Source organism: Durio zibethinus, chromosome 11 (assembly GCF_047325235.1).
Source record: "Durio zibethinus cultivar Kanyao isolate XHJ-2024 chromosome 11, ASM4732523v1, whole genome shotgun sequence".
In the NCBI taxonomy this organism is placed as follows: domain Eukaryota; kingdom Viridiplantae; phylum Streptophyta; class Magnoliopsida; order Malvales; family Malvaceae; genus Durio; species Durio zibethinus.
Window position 1 is genome coordinate 17,130,660 of NC_143172.1, and position 19,308 is coordinate 17,149,967.

The 19,308-nt window shown below is 30.7% G+C and overlaps 2 protein-coding genes across 6 annotated transcripts; one reads left to right on the forward strand and one right to left on the reverse strand.

Annotated features, from left to right (window-relative positions):
* Window positions 1–2,816: 2,816 nt before the first annotated feature.
* On the forward strand, window positions 2,817–11,664 carry LOC111290584 (putative serine/threonine protein kinase IRE). Of its 5 annotated transcripts, XM_089768113.1 has the most exons (18): window positions 2,817–3,442; window positions 3,650–3,717; window positions 3,863–4,006; window positions 4,298–5,662; window positions 6,080–6,252; window positions 6,475–6,724; window positions 6,821–6,913; window positions 6,997–7,137; window positions 7,241–7,333; window positions 7,496–7,694; window positions 7,799–7,884; window positions 9,178–9,266; window positions 9,896–9,947; window positions 10,043–10,099; window positions 10,218–10,376; window positions 10,752–10,832; window positions 11,159–11,256; window positions 11,356–11,664. In XM_089768113.1, the coding sequence occupies exons 1-17, from the start codon at window positions 2,950–2,952 to the stop codon at window positions 11,246–11,248; spliced, it is 3,633 nt and encodes a 1,210-aa protein (XP_089624239.1). In that variant the 5' UTR covers window positions 2,817–2,949; the 3' UTR covers window positions 11,249–11,256; window positions 11,356–11,664. The 5 variants fall into 5 exon arrangements, 4 of the variants coding, with proteins under 4 accessions (XP_089624239.1, XP_022737680.2, XP_089624241.1 ...); XR_016346416.1 differs by having other exon boundaries at window positions 7,503–7,694; window positions 11,159–11,664; XM_022881945.2 differs by having other exon boundaries at window positions 11,159–11,664.
* A 5,601-nt stretch (window positions 11,665–17,265) lies between these two features.
* Window positions 17,266–19,108, reverse strand: LOC111289875 (MYB-like transcription factor ODO1). Its single transcript, XM_089768116.1, has 2 exons — window positions 18,793–19,108; window positions 17,266–18,040 (listed from the first exon to the last, which is right to left on the reverse strand). The coding sequence occupies exons 1-2, from the start codon at window positions 19,053–19,055 to the stop codon at window positions 17,530–17,532; spliced, it is 774 nt and encodes a 257-aa protein (XP_089624242.1). The 5' UTR covers window positions 19,056–19,108; the 3' UTR covers window positions 17,266–17,529.
* Window positions 19,109–19,308: the final 200 nt, after the last annotated feature.

Here is a 19,308-nt window from a genome sequence, read left to right on the forward strand (position 1 = left end):
CCTTGACCCAAGCAAAATGATAAAAATTTACACATTATATATATATATATAAACAAGTAACCGATTCATATATGAATTCAGATATTAATTATTATTATTAAAACTTAAATAAATTTAAATATTGAATATATAAAAGATATTATTTATATCTTATTTGAATTTGTCATGGATAATAAATTTTTTATTTGATTTTATTAATTATTTGTTCATAATTATCTGAATATAATATAAATGGATTAAATAATAATAAATATCTATTTATTTAATAACGATTGCCATCCCTAATTAAGAAAAAAAAAAAAAAAAGAAAGAAGCCGTTTTACTATTTTCCTTTTTTCCATATTTCAGTAGAAGAACGTTAATCCTACTCGAATCAAAATAAAGAAAGCAATTATTAGCCAGATAGATTCATTAGTTCAACACATGCGTAGCATGAGTGATGTCAAATCTTGATTTTAATTTTTTTTTTATATTGATTTCGATTGAAAAAGAAAAAGGTAAAAGAATAAAAAAATTTTAAATAAAAATTTAATAATTATTTAAAATTTAATATTTTATTATAATCAATTAAATATTGAACATTCTATGTACAATCAATTGAATCTTAAACACTTATTTTCATCAAATCAAACATTTATATATTTATTTTTATTTCAATAAATCCTCCATTTGATGAAAATAATTAATTTTTTTTTTTTCAATAATGACTCAATTGATGAAAAATTATAAAGATTTAAATAATTATTAAATTTTAATTTAAAATTTTTTTTTGACCTTTTCCCAAAAAAAAAAGTTTATATTTAGAAAATCAAACACAAAATATGCTAGAGCTACTTTAGCATTGTTTTTCTTGTTATTAAAAATTTGGATAGAAAAAAGTGTATTTAAAAAATATGATTAAAAATTTTAAATATTTGACATTATTAAAATGTTATGAAAAATTAAAATATTTTTAAAAATATAAAAAATAATATAGTGATTTTCTATTAAAAACTGTTTTTCATTTCAAAAGCACCTCTGCCTTTTTATTTAACTTTAAAAATCAGGCTTTTAGATTGAAGAGCCACATTTTTTGTTACTTAGCCTTGAAATTGGATTAAAACTATTTTTTAAACGATAAAAATTATTTTCAATAATAATATTAAATTAAATTTTAATGAAGGAGTTCATGATCCAATTAGATTTGAGTTTAATTTAAATATGATATCAATATGACAATTGAAACTTCAAAATTTATCTAACTTTATTAAAAATAGTACAACTTAAATCCTTTAACATTTTGATAGAATTTAAATTTTTATCCAAACTTATTTAACGGATTCATATTTTCATCTAACATTTTCGCAAAGCCAAACCCTGTACAATATTGAACGAATCTTTGAGCTGGCATGTATCCCAACCTTATATAACTTAAATTATGAATATAAATTTTATATTATTTTTCAAAAATAAAAATAAAATGGACAAAAACTTTTAAACTAGCATTATTCTTTTAAAGGTAGCAATTGGAGGAGTTCAAATTATTTCAAATTAAGAGGATTTTATATTGGAATTATGTTGACTTTAAATCATTTAAGTTTGATTTCTTTGAATTGATCAATTTTAAGTTAATAAAAATTTAAGGTTTTTTTTTTTAATTTTAGTTTTTGGCTTGATTCTTTGAATTCAGATTGGTTCAAAATTATTATTATTTTTTTAAATTTAGGTCTTTAATTTTTTTAATTAATCCAAATTGGATGAAGTTCTATCTTGAATCAATATTAATAAATAAATAAAGGTAAAATATATCATTGTTCACTTAATTATGATCAATTTTTTAAGTAATCATTTAATTATTAAATTTTTTGATTTAATCACTAAAATTTAATTAAATATTTATTTTTATCGCCTACCTATTAAATTTTAATGACATATTGATGTAACAATATTACATTTATTGTCAAAGGCAAAGTGGTATTACCATGTCAATAATTTTTTTTTTAATTTATAATACCATACTTTGATGCTAACTAGAGGTGTAATCGAGTCGAATCGAATCGATACAATGAGAAGTTTAAGTTCAAACTCGAATTTGAGATATTTTATTAATTAAAATAATAAAAAAATTTAAATATAAAAGTTCGATTAGGCTTGCGAGCTACTTGAACCAGGTAAAAAAATATTCGAACTCAGCTCGATCGATAAATCAAACTACTCGAGCTCGACTCGATAATAATTGAATTGAATTTAAATTTTATTCGAATCGAATCCGAATAACTTACGAATATTAATATATCATTTACAATCATAAAACTAATAATATCACGTTGTATGTCAAATAACGTGCCAATGTTACGTGGCATCTGACATCTAAAGTAATATTAATTACTACGTTAGCATATTGTTAAAAATTAAAGATTGAATAAAAATATATTTATTCAAATAATAATTATTAAACAAAAATTTAAATAATTAAATGACATCACTATAAGTAAGTGTTTATTGATATATTTTATTTATTTATTTAGTATATAAGACGAACATAACTCGTAAAAAAAAATTGATTCAAAATCAATATTTTTATCTCTTACTCAAAGCATTTTAACCGCCAGATCAAGGAGTTATGAATAATATATTTTATTCTTTAAATAAACGGCATTTTTATTACCGATCTTGTAGAGGAACTGAAATATATCCACTTTCCAGGATAATAATACTCTTTTCTCAAAAAAGACGCGGGCCGGTTTTGACTGTTCTGTTAATAAGGAGTTCGCGGTATGCACGTTTTTTCAAAACTGAAAGAAAAATTAAATTGAAAAAGAAAGAAACAAAAACAACTCGATGCAAAAAAAACTGTTATCGTTGTTTATAACTTTAAACGCACTATTTCCGCGAAATCTCACTCTCTGTACCAAAATGATTTCTCTGATTTTTTTTTTTCCAATAGCGCACTTTTGTAAATGAAAAACGATGTCGTCGACGGATAAGAATCAAGATCCAACGCCAACACCGACGACAATGACGACGGCGACGTCGTCACCATCATCAACGACGAAGCTCCGTAAGATCCCTCCGATCCCTATTCAGCGATCCAGGAGCGAACCAGGGGAGAAATCAGACGATAGCAGAAGCAGCAGCGACGACATTGATGAAGTCCACGAAGAAGAAGATGGTGATTTTGGTTTTGGTTACTATGATTACGGTGAGGACGAATCATTCAAACGAAATATGTGCGGCGACGATGATTCGTCGATAATTCTAGCGTCTACTCTCGGATTAAACCGCATTAGAACAAGATCCACTCCGTTGCCGTCTCCTCTCAGGTTCTCTTCCTCTTCCAGAAAGCCTTCGAATCTTGGAAATGTAGGTGGTAAGCTTGGAAACGTCGCTAATAAGGAAAAGCTATGTTCTGGGATTGAAACATGCACTTCTCAATGTCCCAACCTTAAGCCTATTGATCAAGGTACCTATCGCTTTCTGCTCGATATAGATGCAGAACAACTTTTTTTTATTTTAAATATACGTATTTGTTTTCAAAGTAATGATTTTACTTACAAGATCAAGTTTGATTACCCGTTGGAAGTTGGAACATATACTTAATGATTTGAGAATTTGCGGAAATGAATGAATAAATAATTTCATTTTTTGGTGATTGCATGAGCGTTTATAGGGAAAAAGGTTGCATGGAATCAATCAAAATCGCAAAGGGTTCCATCACCGCTTAATACGGGGTTGGAGGTAAATTGATTAGTGTTTTTTTTTTTTTTTTAAATTAGACATGTTACATAGTTCTATACGGTAAGTTTAATAATGTCACACAGGCTTTCTACAATGCTTTTGTTTTTCGTGGAGTAATCATTTTGCTTTTGCCAAGGAAATGCAGTCGCCACGTTTCCAGGCCATACTGCGTGTTACCAGTGGGCGGAAGAAGAAAGCTCCTGATGTGAAAAGCTTCTCCCATGAGCTTAATTCCAAAGGAGTACGGCCTTTTCCTCTTAAGAAATCTCGTGCTTTCGGCCACATGGAGGTAACTTGCTCCTTTTTTTTCATTGAAGTAGAAAACTTCAAAGAAAAAAAAAAAAAAAAGAGAAAGAACTACTAGTTATTTAATGAGCTATTCTTCATTAAGTCCTCAACTAATTTTTACAATGTTCTTTGTTCCTCACAATGGCTTCAAAGTTTAAACACAATTAAAGAGCATTCGTGTCACAGCTGGTGCACTCCACTCTAAAATTTTTTGACAGTTTCTTTATTTTGGTTTATCTTCTTGTTTAGCTATTTTACGTTCATAAATGTATTAAATGAATCCAATTTTCAGGAGGTTCTGGTGGCAACCAGGGTGAAGTTTGACAGATTAAAAGAGGAAGTGAACTCTGATTTGGGTGTTTTTGCTGGAGATTTAGTGGGGATTCTTGAAAAGACATCTGATTCTCATCCTGAATGGAAAGAGAGCTTGGAGGATTTGCTGGTTGTAGCACAGCGTTGTGCAAAGATGCCTGCTTGTGAATTCTGGGTCAAATGTGAAGGCATTGTTCAGAATTTAGATGATAGAAGGCAGGAGCTACCAATGGGGATCCTCAAACAAGCACATACCCGCCTGCTTTTTATTCTTACCCGGTGCACCCGGCTTGTGCAGTTCCATAAAGAGAGTGGTTATGATGAAGATCACATTTTGGGGCTTCACCAACTTAGTGATCTTGGAGTTTATCCAGAACATATGTACGAATTTGCACAGCAGGATATTAGTGGTCAATTAAGTGGTGGACAGGGAATGAGTGAGAAACAGATGAAGAAATCACAAGGGCAAGAGAAAAGCAGTTTGATGATGAAACAAGATCAAGTTGGTCTAATTTTAAATAATGCAAATGTAGGTGCAGAGGTTGATACTGCCAAAAGTTTTGATTCAACTACAAGCAGCTATAGGATGTCATCTTGGAAGAGACTTCCATCTGCAGCTGGGAGAAATCGCAAAGGACATGATACTGCTGATACAAATTCCAAAAATAAAGCAGAACAATCTCAAGCTAAAGATGAAACTCCTAGAACTGAAACTCTTGAAACTCCATCTGGCCATCCTCCATCTTCCAAAACAACAAAAACTTCTTGGCCATTCTGGGGTGATCATCAAAGCGTAACATATGAAAATTCAATGATTTGTCGGATTTGTGAGGTTGAAATACCGGTCGTACATGTGGAAGAGCACTCTCGAATATGTACCATTGCTGATAGATGTGACTTGAAAGGCTTAACCGTAAATGAACGTCTTGAAAGAGTTGGAGAAACCCTTGATAAAATTCTTGAATCGTGGACACCGAAAAGCACACCTAAAAGTACAGACACTCCACGTGAAAGTTTTGACGCTACAAGAGTTTCTACATCAAGTACACATGAAGATATTGATGACTTCTCACCAAAGCATCGCAATCATTCACGTCAATGCTCTGATGACGTGCTGGATTGTGTTCCTGATGTTGATAACGCATTTCTTATGGAGGATCCGAATGTTCTGAATGATGTGTCATGTGAAACACATTTAAATCTAACCACACCTGATCTAGGCCCAAAAGCCTCATCAGGAGGAAGCTTGACACCACGATCACCATTGTTAACTCCAAGAACTAGCCAGATTGAATTACTGTTGAGTGAACAGAGAAGAATAACAGAGCTTGAGAATCAGCAACAGGTTACGATTGTCATAAGTTATATTTCTGTGTGCTTAACCTTGTGTTGAATCGCTTCTCTGTAAATACTTATCATATGCCCTTACTAATTTTGTTTCCAACATGACCCTTATTGTTGCTTCCTTTCTTAATGTAGATTTATTTATTTATATGCAGTTTGATTCTACATCATAATTGCAATGGTCTTGCTTAGTGTTTAATCTGATATGACTACCATAGAGTTTTATTTTCCTTTTAAAATATATAGCTTCTGTGATATTCTGTTTTGCATTAGTAAGCATATCAAACTATGACATCCACAATCTTTACTATCATGTGATTTTGTATACAAAGATCTTATGACCATTTATAACTGATTGAGTGGTCAAGATGCAAATTCTGATGTTGATTTTTAGAATTTCTTTGTCTTAAATTTGCAGATTCAAAAGTTGCTAGATATTGCTCGCTCTGTTGCAAATGCAAATGACTGTGATTACAGTACATTGGAGTGTATGCTTGAACAACTGGACGAACTAAAATATGCCATCCAAGATAGGAAGGCAGATGCCCTTGTTGTAGAAACTTTTGGAAGACGTTTAGAAAAACTATTACAGTAAGTTAACGTTTATTCCAGAATTTATAGTCACATATTTGTTTCAGTTTGTTGATAGGTTCTATTTAGTGAAATTCATTGGCAAATCTAAAATATGGATTTTAGCCCATGTTTCCATCACCATTTCATTGTTTTAATAACTTTTATATTGGCTGGTTTTTATGCCATATCCAGGCATACCTTCTCATCTATACGATTTTTTTTTTCTTTTTTAAATTATAGGGAAAAATATGTGCATCTTTGTGGGCAGATAGAGGATGAAAAAGTCGACTCATCGAATCATATGGCTGATGAAGATAGCTCAGTAGATGATGAGACAGTTCGTAGTCTACGCGCAAGTCCTATTAATCCATGTGGTAAGGATCGAACATCTATAGAAGATTTTGAAATAATAAAGCCAATCAGCAGAGGAGCATTTGGGCGAGTTTTCCTTGCTAGAAAAAGAGCAACTGGAGACTTATTTGCTATAAAGGTCGGTGTATATGTAACCAGAAAATGGTTGACACTAACAAATACGTTTTACGTGTTAATTGTTTGTAGTAACTAAATGTTGTTTCTACTTCTACAGGTTTTGAAGAAGGCAGACATGATTCGTAAAAATGCAGTTGAAAGTATTTTGGCTGAGCGTAACATCCTAATATCTGTCCGCAATCCTTTTGTGGTGAGCTTCAAGATTACAATAGTTTTAGGAATGCATTCTGTGTACATAACTTACTGATATGGATACGTCTGATGATTGAACAGGTCCGATTTTTTTACTCGTTTACATGCAGAGAAAATCTTTACTTGGTCATGGAGTATCTAAATGGTGGAGATCTTTTCTCTTTATTGCGAAATCTAGGCTGCTTAGATGAGGATATGGGGCGTGTATATATTGCAGAAGTTGTAAGGGCCACAATATATCCAGCATTTTATAAGACATGCGTACCTATGCTGGACCCAATAAAATTCTCACAATGGTACAAATAGTTTGTTTTATATTTCTCAGGTTCTTGCCTTGGAGTATTTGCATTCTTTAAATGTCATACATAGGGACCTGAAGCCTGACAACTTGTTGATTGGTCAAGATGGTCACATCAAGGTCAATATCTTTGATTTTATTTACAGAAAATCGTTGCAACACAAAGATAGGCTATGCGATATTTTGTTTTGCTTGTAATGTTGTTGAACTCTTCTAATTTTAATGCTGCCATGAGAAAATTACACATAACTTCTCATGAAGCTCTAATCCCTTTGATTATAGTTGACAGATTTTGGGCTCTCAAAGGTTGGTCTTATCAACAGTACAGACGACTTATCAGGTCCATCACTTGGCAGTAGTGGATTTCTGGAAGATGAACCCAAAGAACAAACTTCACTAAAGAGAGAACAGCGTCAAAAGCATTCAGTTGTTGGCACTCCTGACTATTTAGCCCCTGAGATACTTCTTGGAATGGGACATGGTATCCACTATTTACAAATCAGATAACACATGTATCATGAAGTTTAAAGTTTCCCTTTTTCTTGCTCTTGATTATTTTTTGTTCTTACTCCGTTTTCTTTGTAGGTGCAACTGCTGACTGGTGGTCTGTAGGTGTCATTCTTTTTGAGCTACTTGTAGGACTTCCTCCATTCAATGCTGAAACCCCACAGGTAGGTTATCCAAAACTTGAATGATTTTGGATTATGGCTATATACATACATACATATATATATGTATGTATGTATGTAAGAATTGGTTTTTTCCTCTTTTGATCAGAACATTTTTTTATTTTTTTGAGGAAGTATTGAGACATTTTCACGTAATTCAAACCAGTGTTTGTCTGGTTCACTCTATATCGACTTTAAGAGGGATCATACCATCTTACTTCACTACTCATTAGCTTCTATAAGTGCAAATTAATTTATGCAACATGAGCACATGATTTGCATTGTTCCCTAAGATGATATACTGACATTTGAAGCAAAGATACAGATATGGAGAATTAAGCACACCGGTAGGCTGGGATAAAAATAATTGGTGTGGAAAGATTTTCATGCTTGTAGCCATGACTAAACAAACAGTTAGACACATTTAAAACACTAAACCAAATTTTCAAAAGGAAAATAGAGAAAAAGGATTTTGAAGCCATGCTATGACTGCCTCACTTCTGTTTTTATTTATTTGAAAATTTTGAAACTGTGGTAGGCTCTAAATCTGAAAGAGTGAAAAAAGTGCTTTCGTTGTTGTGGAATAAGAAGCCTTCGTATCTTAATACATGTGTTTAATTTATTCGGGGCTATTAGAGTGGGATCCACTTTTTGGGAAATATGAGTTGAAGCAATAACAAGAATATTTCTGGTGGAACATCTTTCACAATCCTTGGAGAGATAGTTCACTAATAGACAGATAGTTCACTAATAGACAGAGGGATAGGTAATTCACCTCATTCACATCCAGATCATGAATGTTTGGAATCCATATCATGCAAGGAGACATTGCTTTTGCTAGTTTGACTGTAAATATAAGTTAATTTGATGTCTCCTAATTCTCATAATATGAGGATGCTAAAATATTAGCATACAATGTTCTTGATCTATCAAGAAGTACTCCCAGATAGCCTACAGATCCACAAATTTTCTTCATACCTGGTTAAGTACGGACCTTAGGAAATCCAGCAGCTCATTCTGCAATGAATGATTCTTTAAATAATTTTAAAACCCATCTTTAGACATTATATCCTCATAAATATGGTATCCTCAAAGCTTGAGTTTCTATGTTTTCTTAACTGCAGTCTGACCAATGGATATGATCAGAAGGATTTACTCTTAAGTTCAATATTTTGAAATCCTTCAATTTAAGTAGAATCCCCTGAACATAGAATTTTATTTTTCATTCTTATGTTATATAATTGATAATAGTTGTTATAGCTTGACATTAGTACTATTTTGTCTTGCTAATTGCAGCAAATTTTTGACAACATAATGAATAGAAATATACCCTGGCCCAAGGTACCAGAGGAGATGTCGTATGAAGCATATGATCTGATTGACAAGTAAGCTTTACAAACAAAGGATTTCTGCAATTTATGGATATTTACCTTGCAGAACTGTTCATGATATCTGTACTCTATCATGAAGATTGTTACTATGCCTTTTATTAGAAAGATAGAATGGAGTTCGACCATTTTCCTTTTGGCTATATACAGTCAATTCTAAGTACAGCATTCATTCCCGAAGTAGATTTTGTATTGATAGAATTCTCGTTGCGTGATCATGAGAAAAGCAGTGGACTAATAAAAAAACTTCTATACATGAGCATCTTTCAAAGAGCATGACCATAAACTGAATGGAATCCGTCTTGCCTGCATAGTTGGGAATTAAAAACTCCAGTTAAATGCATGGTTGAATCCATCTGAAGATATTCAGCTAAACAGAAAAAACAAGAGTGGTTTTATCCTTTCCTCAAAAAAAAAAAAAATGCAAGAAAGAAAGGCATCATCCTTATATGAAAGAATTACTTAATCATGACAACAGTCAATGGCATCCATTAGAACAATATTGATCCCAATGTTAGTTATAGTATTGACTGGTTATAGAGGCCCTTCGGCTCTCCTGTGGGTTGAGGAATTGTGGAAAAGATTTCCTTCCTTATGCTTTAACCTTTTGTTTTTCTCCTTTTCAGATTGTTAACAGAAAATCCAGTTCAAAGGCTAGGAGCCACAGGAGCCAGTGAGGTAATTGCTTAGAGCTATTGGCAAGGACTTCTTATAAGTCACAATAATGTTTACAGTTAATTGAATGTTTCCAGTTAATTGAATGTTTCTGACAGGTGAAGCAACATTCTTTCTTCAAGGATATTAATTGGGGCACACTTGCAAGACAAAAGGTCTTCTTTTTAATTTCATCATCCTTTAAAACAATAATAACTGAGTTGGAGCAAAAGGAAAAAGGATTAGGGATTAACATATTTGCAGCACTTAGTGAGGTTCCTGACTGAGATGCAGGCTATGTTCATACCATCAACTGAAGCACATGACACTAGTTACTTTATGAGCCGGCATATATGGAACCCAGAAGATGAACAAGTTCATGGAAGTAGTGACTTTGATGACATGACTGACACCTGCAGCAGCGGTTCAGTTAGCAACATGCAGGATGAAGATGTATGTGCAAATTTTAACGTTTTTTTAATTTGTTATTTGTTTATAGTGGATGACACCATGATTATTGATGCCTGTGCTACACAGCAAATTAAGGAAGCAACTTCTATGTTCTATCTTTTCGGTAACAAAAGGGTTTAGTTTCAATGGTTGATAGGACTTGATTTGATTGATGAGATTACATTGATCATTTTTAGGTGAAGAAAAAAGCTCTATCTTTAAACAGTGAACATGAAATAAAATTATTAGACTGAATAATTCTTTAAGAGTTATGATTGCCATATCCATCTTAAGAATTGCACAGATGTTTAATTGGAACCGGTCACCTATGAAGTATGGACCATCGTCATTCTGAGAATTCTTATGCCTCTGATACAGGGGGATGAATGTGGCAGTTTGACGGATTTCAGTGCCCCAACCCTTACTGTGAAGTACTCATTTAGTAATTTCTCATATAAGGTGAGAATGACTACTATTACTAATTTTGTAGTTCCCTTATAACTTGATGGAAATGAAATAATTGTATGTCATTTAGATAATTCAGTAGATGAGCTTTAGTATCCCTACACATTCTAAATTAATTTTTGAGAACTTATAAACTTCAAGTTTTATCATATTGGTGGAAGTGGAAGTCTAATTGTACCCAGGGATTGAGGAAAAATGGTTGTCTTTCTGGAAAAGAAAATAGAAACTTTAAACTAATGTTGTGCTTAAACATCATTTGCGCTCTTATTACTAATGTTGCAGTCAGATTGTAGATTTCACTGAACTTTTTATTTTCACAGAATTTGTCTCAACTGGCTTCGATCAATTATGATCTGGTTGTAAAGAGCGCCAAGGAATCAGCACAAGCTCCCAAACCATCTGTGCCATGACTGGTTTAGTAAATATTTATATCCTATCACTTATTTGTCCATCTGTTCTCTCATGTGTAAGTTTCTTCTTTGACACAATTGCTTTCATCTATCTTTGGCCTGAGAAGTTCAAGACAAGGTTCATCTGGCTCAACATGGGCTCCAACTGAAAGTGGAGCAGTTGATTTTTCTGATGAAAATTATATGCAGACATCAGTTAGAAAGGATGTACTATAATCAGCTGACAGTACGAATGAACTGCAGAAGCCTGTCATAGTTCCACCTGTACATCCAGTCCTGCCTTCCCCATCCGGTTCCCTCCCTGACCCCCACCCCAATACTACCATGCTCTTATTTTTGTTTTCCTAATGTTGTCACCTTTTCATGTATATGCTTTTATACTCTTTATTGGATAATTATTGAAAACTTCACAAGCGTATGCTGCTATTTCACTGTTTTCTACTCTGCATATCTTGGATTCTCTGGCTTGCCAGGCGGCAGGCAGTGACAATATAACTCATCGCAAACATTAGAGGCCAAGCAGCTAAGAGCTGCATGTGGCAAGAGATGTTCTAGGTAGCAATTATCGCTCAAATTACAGATGGTGATTGGCTATGAGGACTTGTATGTTTTTTGGAACTGAAGCACTGAGCAAGTAAGCATTTCTTTACTTAACTTTAAGGGACATGACATCCAATGAAACTAAAATATGTGATTCAGCATTCCACTTGCCCTAGGCTTTTAGGCTTCTTTTCCCCCCCACCCACCAACTAGCCAGGATTTATGGTAAACGGGTCTGTGATGCTTCAAGGCACCAAATTTTATCAATCATTGGCACATTATAAAAAGTTTTAAAACTTTGAGAATCAAAAGGAAAACACATAAAGAATGCCAGAAAAAGAACTGTAAGTGGTACTCATGGTATGAATGCGTCAAGACAATGGCTTTAGTAGTACATAATATCTTAGTAACATTCCCTTGATGGCTTTTTGGATCTTAAATCTTTATATTCCCCTTTGTTTTTGTTTTTTTGTTCTAAATAAGTGAAAATAGAACACGTTAGTGTAGGTACAGTTAGTAAAAAAATGCAAATGGCTCAATATATAAATGGCTCTGTTAAATTAACAATGACACTGCAATTATCTTTCTTGTACGTGACCAAATTTTTAGCTTAGAACACATAGGATTATAGGTGAGATACGTTATGCAGCTGTAATGGTCATTTTCATTAAAAAAAAAAAAAAACCTTTATTAAAATTGAACTGAAGTGATTTGATAATATGATATTAGATATTTATACAAGCTTATAGTTCAAAATGTTCGAATGTAAATACTTATCCTATGCAAAAATATATATTGAATAATTTAAAATTTGAACTAAACAGTTATTTAATGAAATTTACTATGCTTATAATACTAGAAAAATTGTTCGGCTATAGAATAACTTTCTTATTTTAAAAGAATATAAATTGTTTGAATTTTTTTTTTGTTGAATGATAAGTATTGCCTTGTTTATGTATGAAAATATAAAAATTTTAACAATAAGTATATATTTTAGGAGGTTTTTTTCTAAATAAATATCTTTTATTATTAAGTTAAAATTATTTTACCAGATATTATTAATTTTAACTAATTTAATCTTTATTTTCATTATTTTTTAAAATTATTCTTTACTAACTTGATTAAGTAATTATATAAATGAAAATTTATACACAATAGTTAGAATTGAAGGCTTTTAAAAAAAAATCAAAAACCAAAAAAAAAAAATGCAATTAGAAGTTAATCGTTATTCCAATTAGAGTTTGCTTGGATGAGACATTTGAACTAGAGATTTTATTTCATGTAAGGTTTTTAAATATTCAAAAATGAATTTATTTGCTTGGGTAAAAATAAAATAATCTTCGTCTTGATTTAATAATTAAAGTTTTATGAAAAAATAAAAGTTTTGATTTCGAGTTATATATATATATATATATATATTTTTAAGGTTTATACCCTTTTCTAAACAAAAAAATAAAATAAAATTTAAAAAAAAATTTAAACACTTCAATCTCTTTATTGCATATAAGTCATTGCAAAATATAAAATTAAAAAAAAATATCACTTTATTTAATTTTAATATATTTTTAATATTATTAATAATATCTATATATTTTGAAAAATCTAATAATACTCCTATTGCATTATTGATTTTTATACATATATTTTATCTTTAATATTATTAATTTTCTTTTATAATTTTTTTATTTCATTAAATTCCAATGGACTAAAATTTTTAAGAATATTTATCTAAATAAAATAATTACAAATACTAAAATTTTAAAATGATGCATTTTTAAATACTTTAATTTTAAATTTTTCAAAATTTTATTCAAACACAACCTTAACAATTTTTTTACTTAAAGGCCAAAGTGCACGAGTATTTGTATAACTAGTGACGGTACAACTAAACTTTATTCGTACTTTTCGGCAGTAGGACTAATGATGACATGAGCACTTGGTGAGTTTATTTTTATTAGAAAAATGTCTTCACGTTGTCGCGAATCTTTTTTTTATTATTTTATTTTGTCATTTTTAGTTATTAAATATTTTTTATAAATTTTATTTAATTAAAAAATAAAAAAAGACAAAGGGTAAAGAAACAAAAATAAAACACAGATATTTTAATCAGTTTTTTTTCATAAAATTTATCCAATGAAAATATAAATACAAAAAAAGTGAAAAAAAATAAATTAAAAAAAAGATTAAGATGTATTTTTTTACAAAATTTATTTAATAAAAAAATAAAAAAAAATCAAGAGTTCACAAAAAGTGCCACATTGACACAATATATACCTCAAAATATATCAAAATAAAATATTTTAAATATACTTTTAATCTTAACTTATTTCTTTTTAACAAATTCTATTCGTCTCAAGTTAATCATGATTTAAAGAAAAAATTTTATTAGATTGAGATAAATCAAAATCTATTAAATATCAATTATTTCACATTTTTAATTGTAAATTTTGCTTAATAAAAAATATTTTAGTATTAAGCGACCCATTAAAAACTAAAAAAATTTATTAAACATTAAAAAAAGAGAAAAAAAAAAGAACACATACGCTCAAGCAATTAAGTCAAAGCTAAGAAAAAAAAGAAAAAGAAAAAAAATGCGTTCTACAAACAATAAAAAAGTCGATCCCACGAACAACAAAGAGTTATAAAATATTTAAAAATAAAAATAAAAAGCAGGGATAGCAATGGATACCTATAAATGAGTATTGAAAATTATCCAACTCAATTAAATAAAATTAAGATATCTTATAATCCGATTCAAATAGTAAAATTATTATCTTTCACTAGTTCGGATATAATTTGAATAGTGATATTAGGATACTCACAATTTGAATTCCATTATAAAAAATATTTTTTAATATTATATATTTTTTTTTATTTGTAAATTATTTATTATTAATATAATTCTAACTAAATTAATTCATTAAATATCTTAATTATTATTTTTTACTTTAATTTATTTTTACGAGGTAATTTTAATATATTAATTTAGAATTTTTTTAATAATATGATTAATATTTATTTTAAGTTTAAGTTTCAAAGGCAAACTTTGACTTAGAAATTGGCATTTAATGTGTCCGGGTAATTGGTATGTATTTTCTATGGGTAGATTTTGAATGGTAAAAATAAAAAAATATTTGGGTACTTATTGAGTTCGAGTATTTTGATAAATAATCCAGTTCGAGCATTGAGTACGAGCATCTAAAAATATCAAGTACTCACTTGTTGACATCTAAGTAAAACATTGAAAAGTAAAAGGACACATGGCACTCTATAAAAAATAAAAAAAACAAAAATATAAAAAAAAGCAAATACGAGAAACCAAATCTAAAAATTTATCTATTAAATATATATAAAATTAAAAGAAATAAAAAATAAAAAAAAATACAAGCGGCATACATTCAGTATCAAATAAAATCTTACATAAAATCCTAAAAAGTATTTATTAAATATTTTTTAAAAAGGAAAAAGGTAAAAAAGAAAAAAAATGGATATAATTGAGTCTCACACATATAAAAATAAAATCTTCATCATATATATATATATATTATAAATTTTAAAAATATTTATTAAATATTAAAAAAATAAAAAAGTATATAAAAAAAAAGCAACTATATATATAAAATAAAATTTACAGCATTTATATATAGGATACGTTAAAATCACCTTGAATTTCTTAGGCCAAAAGTGCTGTGCTTGTTTGCGACATCCCTGAATAGTCACTAAAAAACCAAGCCAATGGATAGGCACCGAAAAATTTGGATTGAGACATGCCAAGATTCTGATTAGTATTTTAATTCATGATTTCCCCTTTATCTGCTCAAAGATAGAGTGAGTCTAATTATCTTTTTTTTTTTTTCTGGGAAATAAAAAAGCAGAAAATCGTGTTTGGCAATGATGATGATGAAGGCTTAGTTTGGTAGTGTACAGATTTTCAACTTTATTATTATATATTATGAATGTAATCATTGGAAAGTTGAAATCATCATCATTGGTGATTTTCTAAGTAAAAGTCACATTAATTTCTAACTATGACTCAATACCATTGTGAACTTCAGGATGAAGAATTTCATAAATTATGATGGTGGTGTTGATTTGGCCATGTTCCTTACATCTTCATGAGATTGATAAATTATTATAATTTGTTTATGAGATATTATCTTATTCATTATCAATAAAATTTTTAAATTTCATTAATAAAATTACATATATTCACATATTAAAAAAATTAATTTAAAAAATAAGATATGATAGTTTGTAATTTTATTTATAAAATTAAAAAATTACATGGATAGTGTTTTAAATGCGAACTCTTTGTTTATTTATCGAGAAAACTTTTTAACTATATATTATCAACAAATTTTTTATAATTAATTTCCCTAGTTTGTCTTTTGTCGTTTGTCCTCAAATTCGTGGCTTTTAGTTTGAATTAATCCCAAAGATATTCAATGAATTAGACCATAATTTCAAAATGGCAGACAGTGATAACTAAAAGAAATATTTGGACAAGTTAGTGGGAAAATGTAATTAAATTTTCTTTCTTTGGATGCTACTGTAAGAATTAATTAGTATTAGTCGAGCAAGGTCGTGGAGAAAGGATGTCAAATGTAGGATAATCTGTGACCATCGATCAAGGCCAAGCGCACGCATGGACGGTGAGTGAACCCTCCAACCAATTTTTGCTTTGAAGATTAAGAAAAATTTTAAGGTTAAAGCAAATTCTATTTAAAGTTTATTTTTCCTACAATTATAATATCTTAATCTTCTTTGTATAATTATAGAAATATATGTACGTGATATCTTCAAATTTTTGGCCTAGTAACTGAGAAAGTTTTAGAAAAACATAAGGCTAGAGTGACTCCAACCTCTCCCTTCTTCCCTGGGCTTTGCTCTCCTTTGAAACCAATATATATATATATGTCCGTGATTCCAGCTACCTACCACTAGAAAAGTCTTCGAAATCGTCCGCCGGATGGGTTCCAGTCTTCGTTCTTCTCTTGTTAAGAAGAAAAAAAAAAAGCAAGGTTCATTTTACAAAAGAAAAAGGACATAATACATATACTATTTATAGAAGTTTTTATTTTTGAACAACTAAAAGAAAGACGTTTACATAGCCAAATAGCATTATAGTTTCTTTACAGAAAATGCGGTCTGTCCTCACCGAAAAAGAAAATAAAAAAGCTTCAATCACACAGTCATTTGGTGGCAGATCCCTTTCTGTTCTCTAATGCAATTAAGCCAGAAAACCTTATGGCCAATGCAAGGGCACATCATAAAAATCCATGGAAAATAAATTAAAAAGGTTGAAGAGATTACAGAGTATGCTTGCTTTTTTGGCAAAGTGACAGCACACCCGCTAGGCCTGCCTGGATCGAATTTATCTGTTTGGATCTTAAAATTATATAAATATATATAAACATGAAGATAATATCACTTGAAATTTTAATTCAATTGATTTATACAATCATTTAAAAAATATATTTTAAATTTTAACATTTGTAATCTCTTTTTATTATTAAACTATGACTTTTTTTATATCAAAAGAAAAAAACGAAAAATTAGGAGTACCATTTACATATTTTTTCCCTCGGTTCTTCTAAGATCCTAACTGAGGGATAAATAATTAAACTGAAAATTAAGCTTAAAGAGTTCATTTAAAATGAAGACGTAACGGCTTTTTTATTTTTGTACTTTTTTTTTTTTTTTACATGAGTGCAAAAGGAGGCACTCCTATCAGGTGGATGCTAATACTTGCCACCCATGTCAAGGGAATTAATGTCAATTTCACTGAAGCCACCAAATTCGAACCTCTGATGATAATCTTCAATATTTTGGTAATCCAAATACCATGGAAAAGAGTTTTGCTCTGATGAAGAAAACCCAAGTTCACTATATTCTTCCCTCGAATCTGGGCCAGGGAAGTTCCATGACAAGTCATTGAGAAACACCTCTGACCATATCAAGTTCATCCAGGGGTCATCATCAATGCCAGACACTGATGATGACCTCGATTCATCGGTCGAGGAATTCTCAGTTGGAGGGCTAAATTCATCACCAGTAGAAGAGACATGATCAAGATTTGGCTGATCATTTGCTCCACAGGCTGCCTCTTGTGGGGTGTCTGGTTTCTGCAGAGGCTCATGTGTAACAGGATCAATTCCCATCTTAATAAGCTTCTTCTTAATATGGGTGTTCCAGTGATTCTTGATCTCGTTATCAGTTCTTCCGGGCAATCTTGCTGCAATTTTGGACCACCTAAAGAAAATGAAAACGTAAATATCATGTCAAAAATAATTAAAAAAAAAGGCAGTTCCTAAACTGTTGCCCCTGCATAGTACTAAGACATAAGCATTTTTTTATTTTAATTCTTTTTACTACATGTCATTGCACCAATTATATGTTTATTTATTTCGTTTTGCATAACACTAAGACATAAGCGTCGGTCATAATTTTCTTTCTGTGACTACGAGGAATACAACTACATTATTTTCAACCAAGAAACCCAGAGAAAAACATCAATAAAAAATGACAGATTATAACAAAGTCAACTTTCACAGCGGATACTGTCAACTCTTCAATTAATCCTATGATTGTAGCCAAAGAATCCTCAAAAAGAAAAACAAGATTCATTCCATTTGAGTTAAGTTTGGGATGGAATGATCATCAAGTTATGAAACATTTTCTTATCGATCGACGAACAGGAGGACACTGGAGAGGAAGAAAAGGAAAATTTTTCTCAAGTGAATTTCTATTTCATTTTTCTCCCCTTTGTATGCAAATCTTTGCCACATTTCAGTAGATGCTGCAGTGCAAAAATCCAACCATGATTAGATATACAGGACCCCACTAATAAAAGTAGTATTAAAAACTTGAAATAACTACTTTATGAAAGAAATTAACCTCCCAAAAAGCTATGTAATAATAAAGTTGATGCTTTCCAAAAAAAAAAAATCAAAACCAATATGGAAAAAGCATCAAAATTTAATCAAAGAGGGAAATTGAGTAACCTATTGCCAAGACGGGCATGCAGATCAATGACAAGCTGCTCTTCATCTTCATTCAGGAGGCCTCGCTTCAAGTCCGGCCGAAGGTAATTGGTCCAGCGGAGTCGACAACTTTTGCCGCAGCGGCGGAGGCCGGCGAGCTTGGGGACGGCACGCCAGCAACATTGGCCTTGAGTGAGAATAAAATTGACCAATTTCTTGTCTTCCTCGGCTGTCCAAGGCCCCTTCTTCACACCTAGCTTGTCACAACAAGGTTGCCTACCCATCAGTCTGATTGAGCCTACTACTACAACAATTAACTCCAGCAACACCAAAAGCCCCACTTACCCACCTATATATAGTAGCCAATTTCACCTTCTTTTGGGTAAATCATATGTTATTTTCTGAGGTGTCAGCTGCCTCACGTGTTTCTTTTGCGCGTGTGTCTCACTGCCCTATGTTGTTGAATATTTATTTTAAAATGATTTTATTTTAAATGTGAATCAATGGTCAACAAAAAAAAAGGTTTAAAGTTTTGAA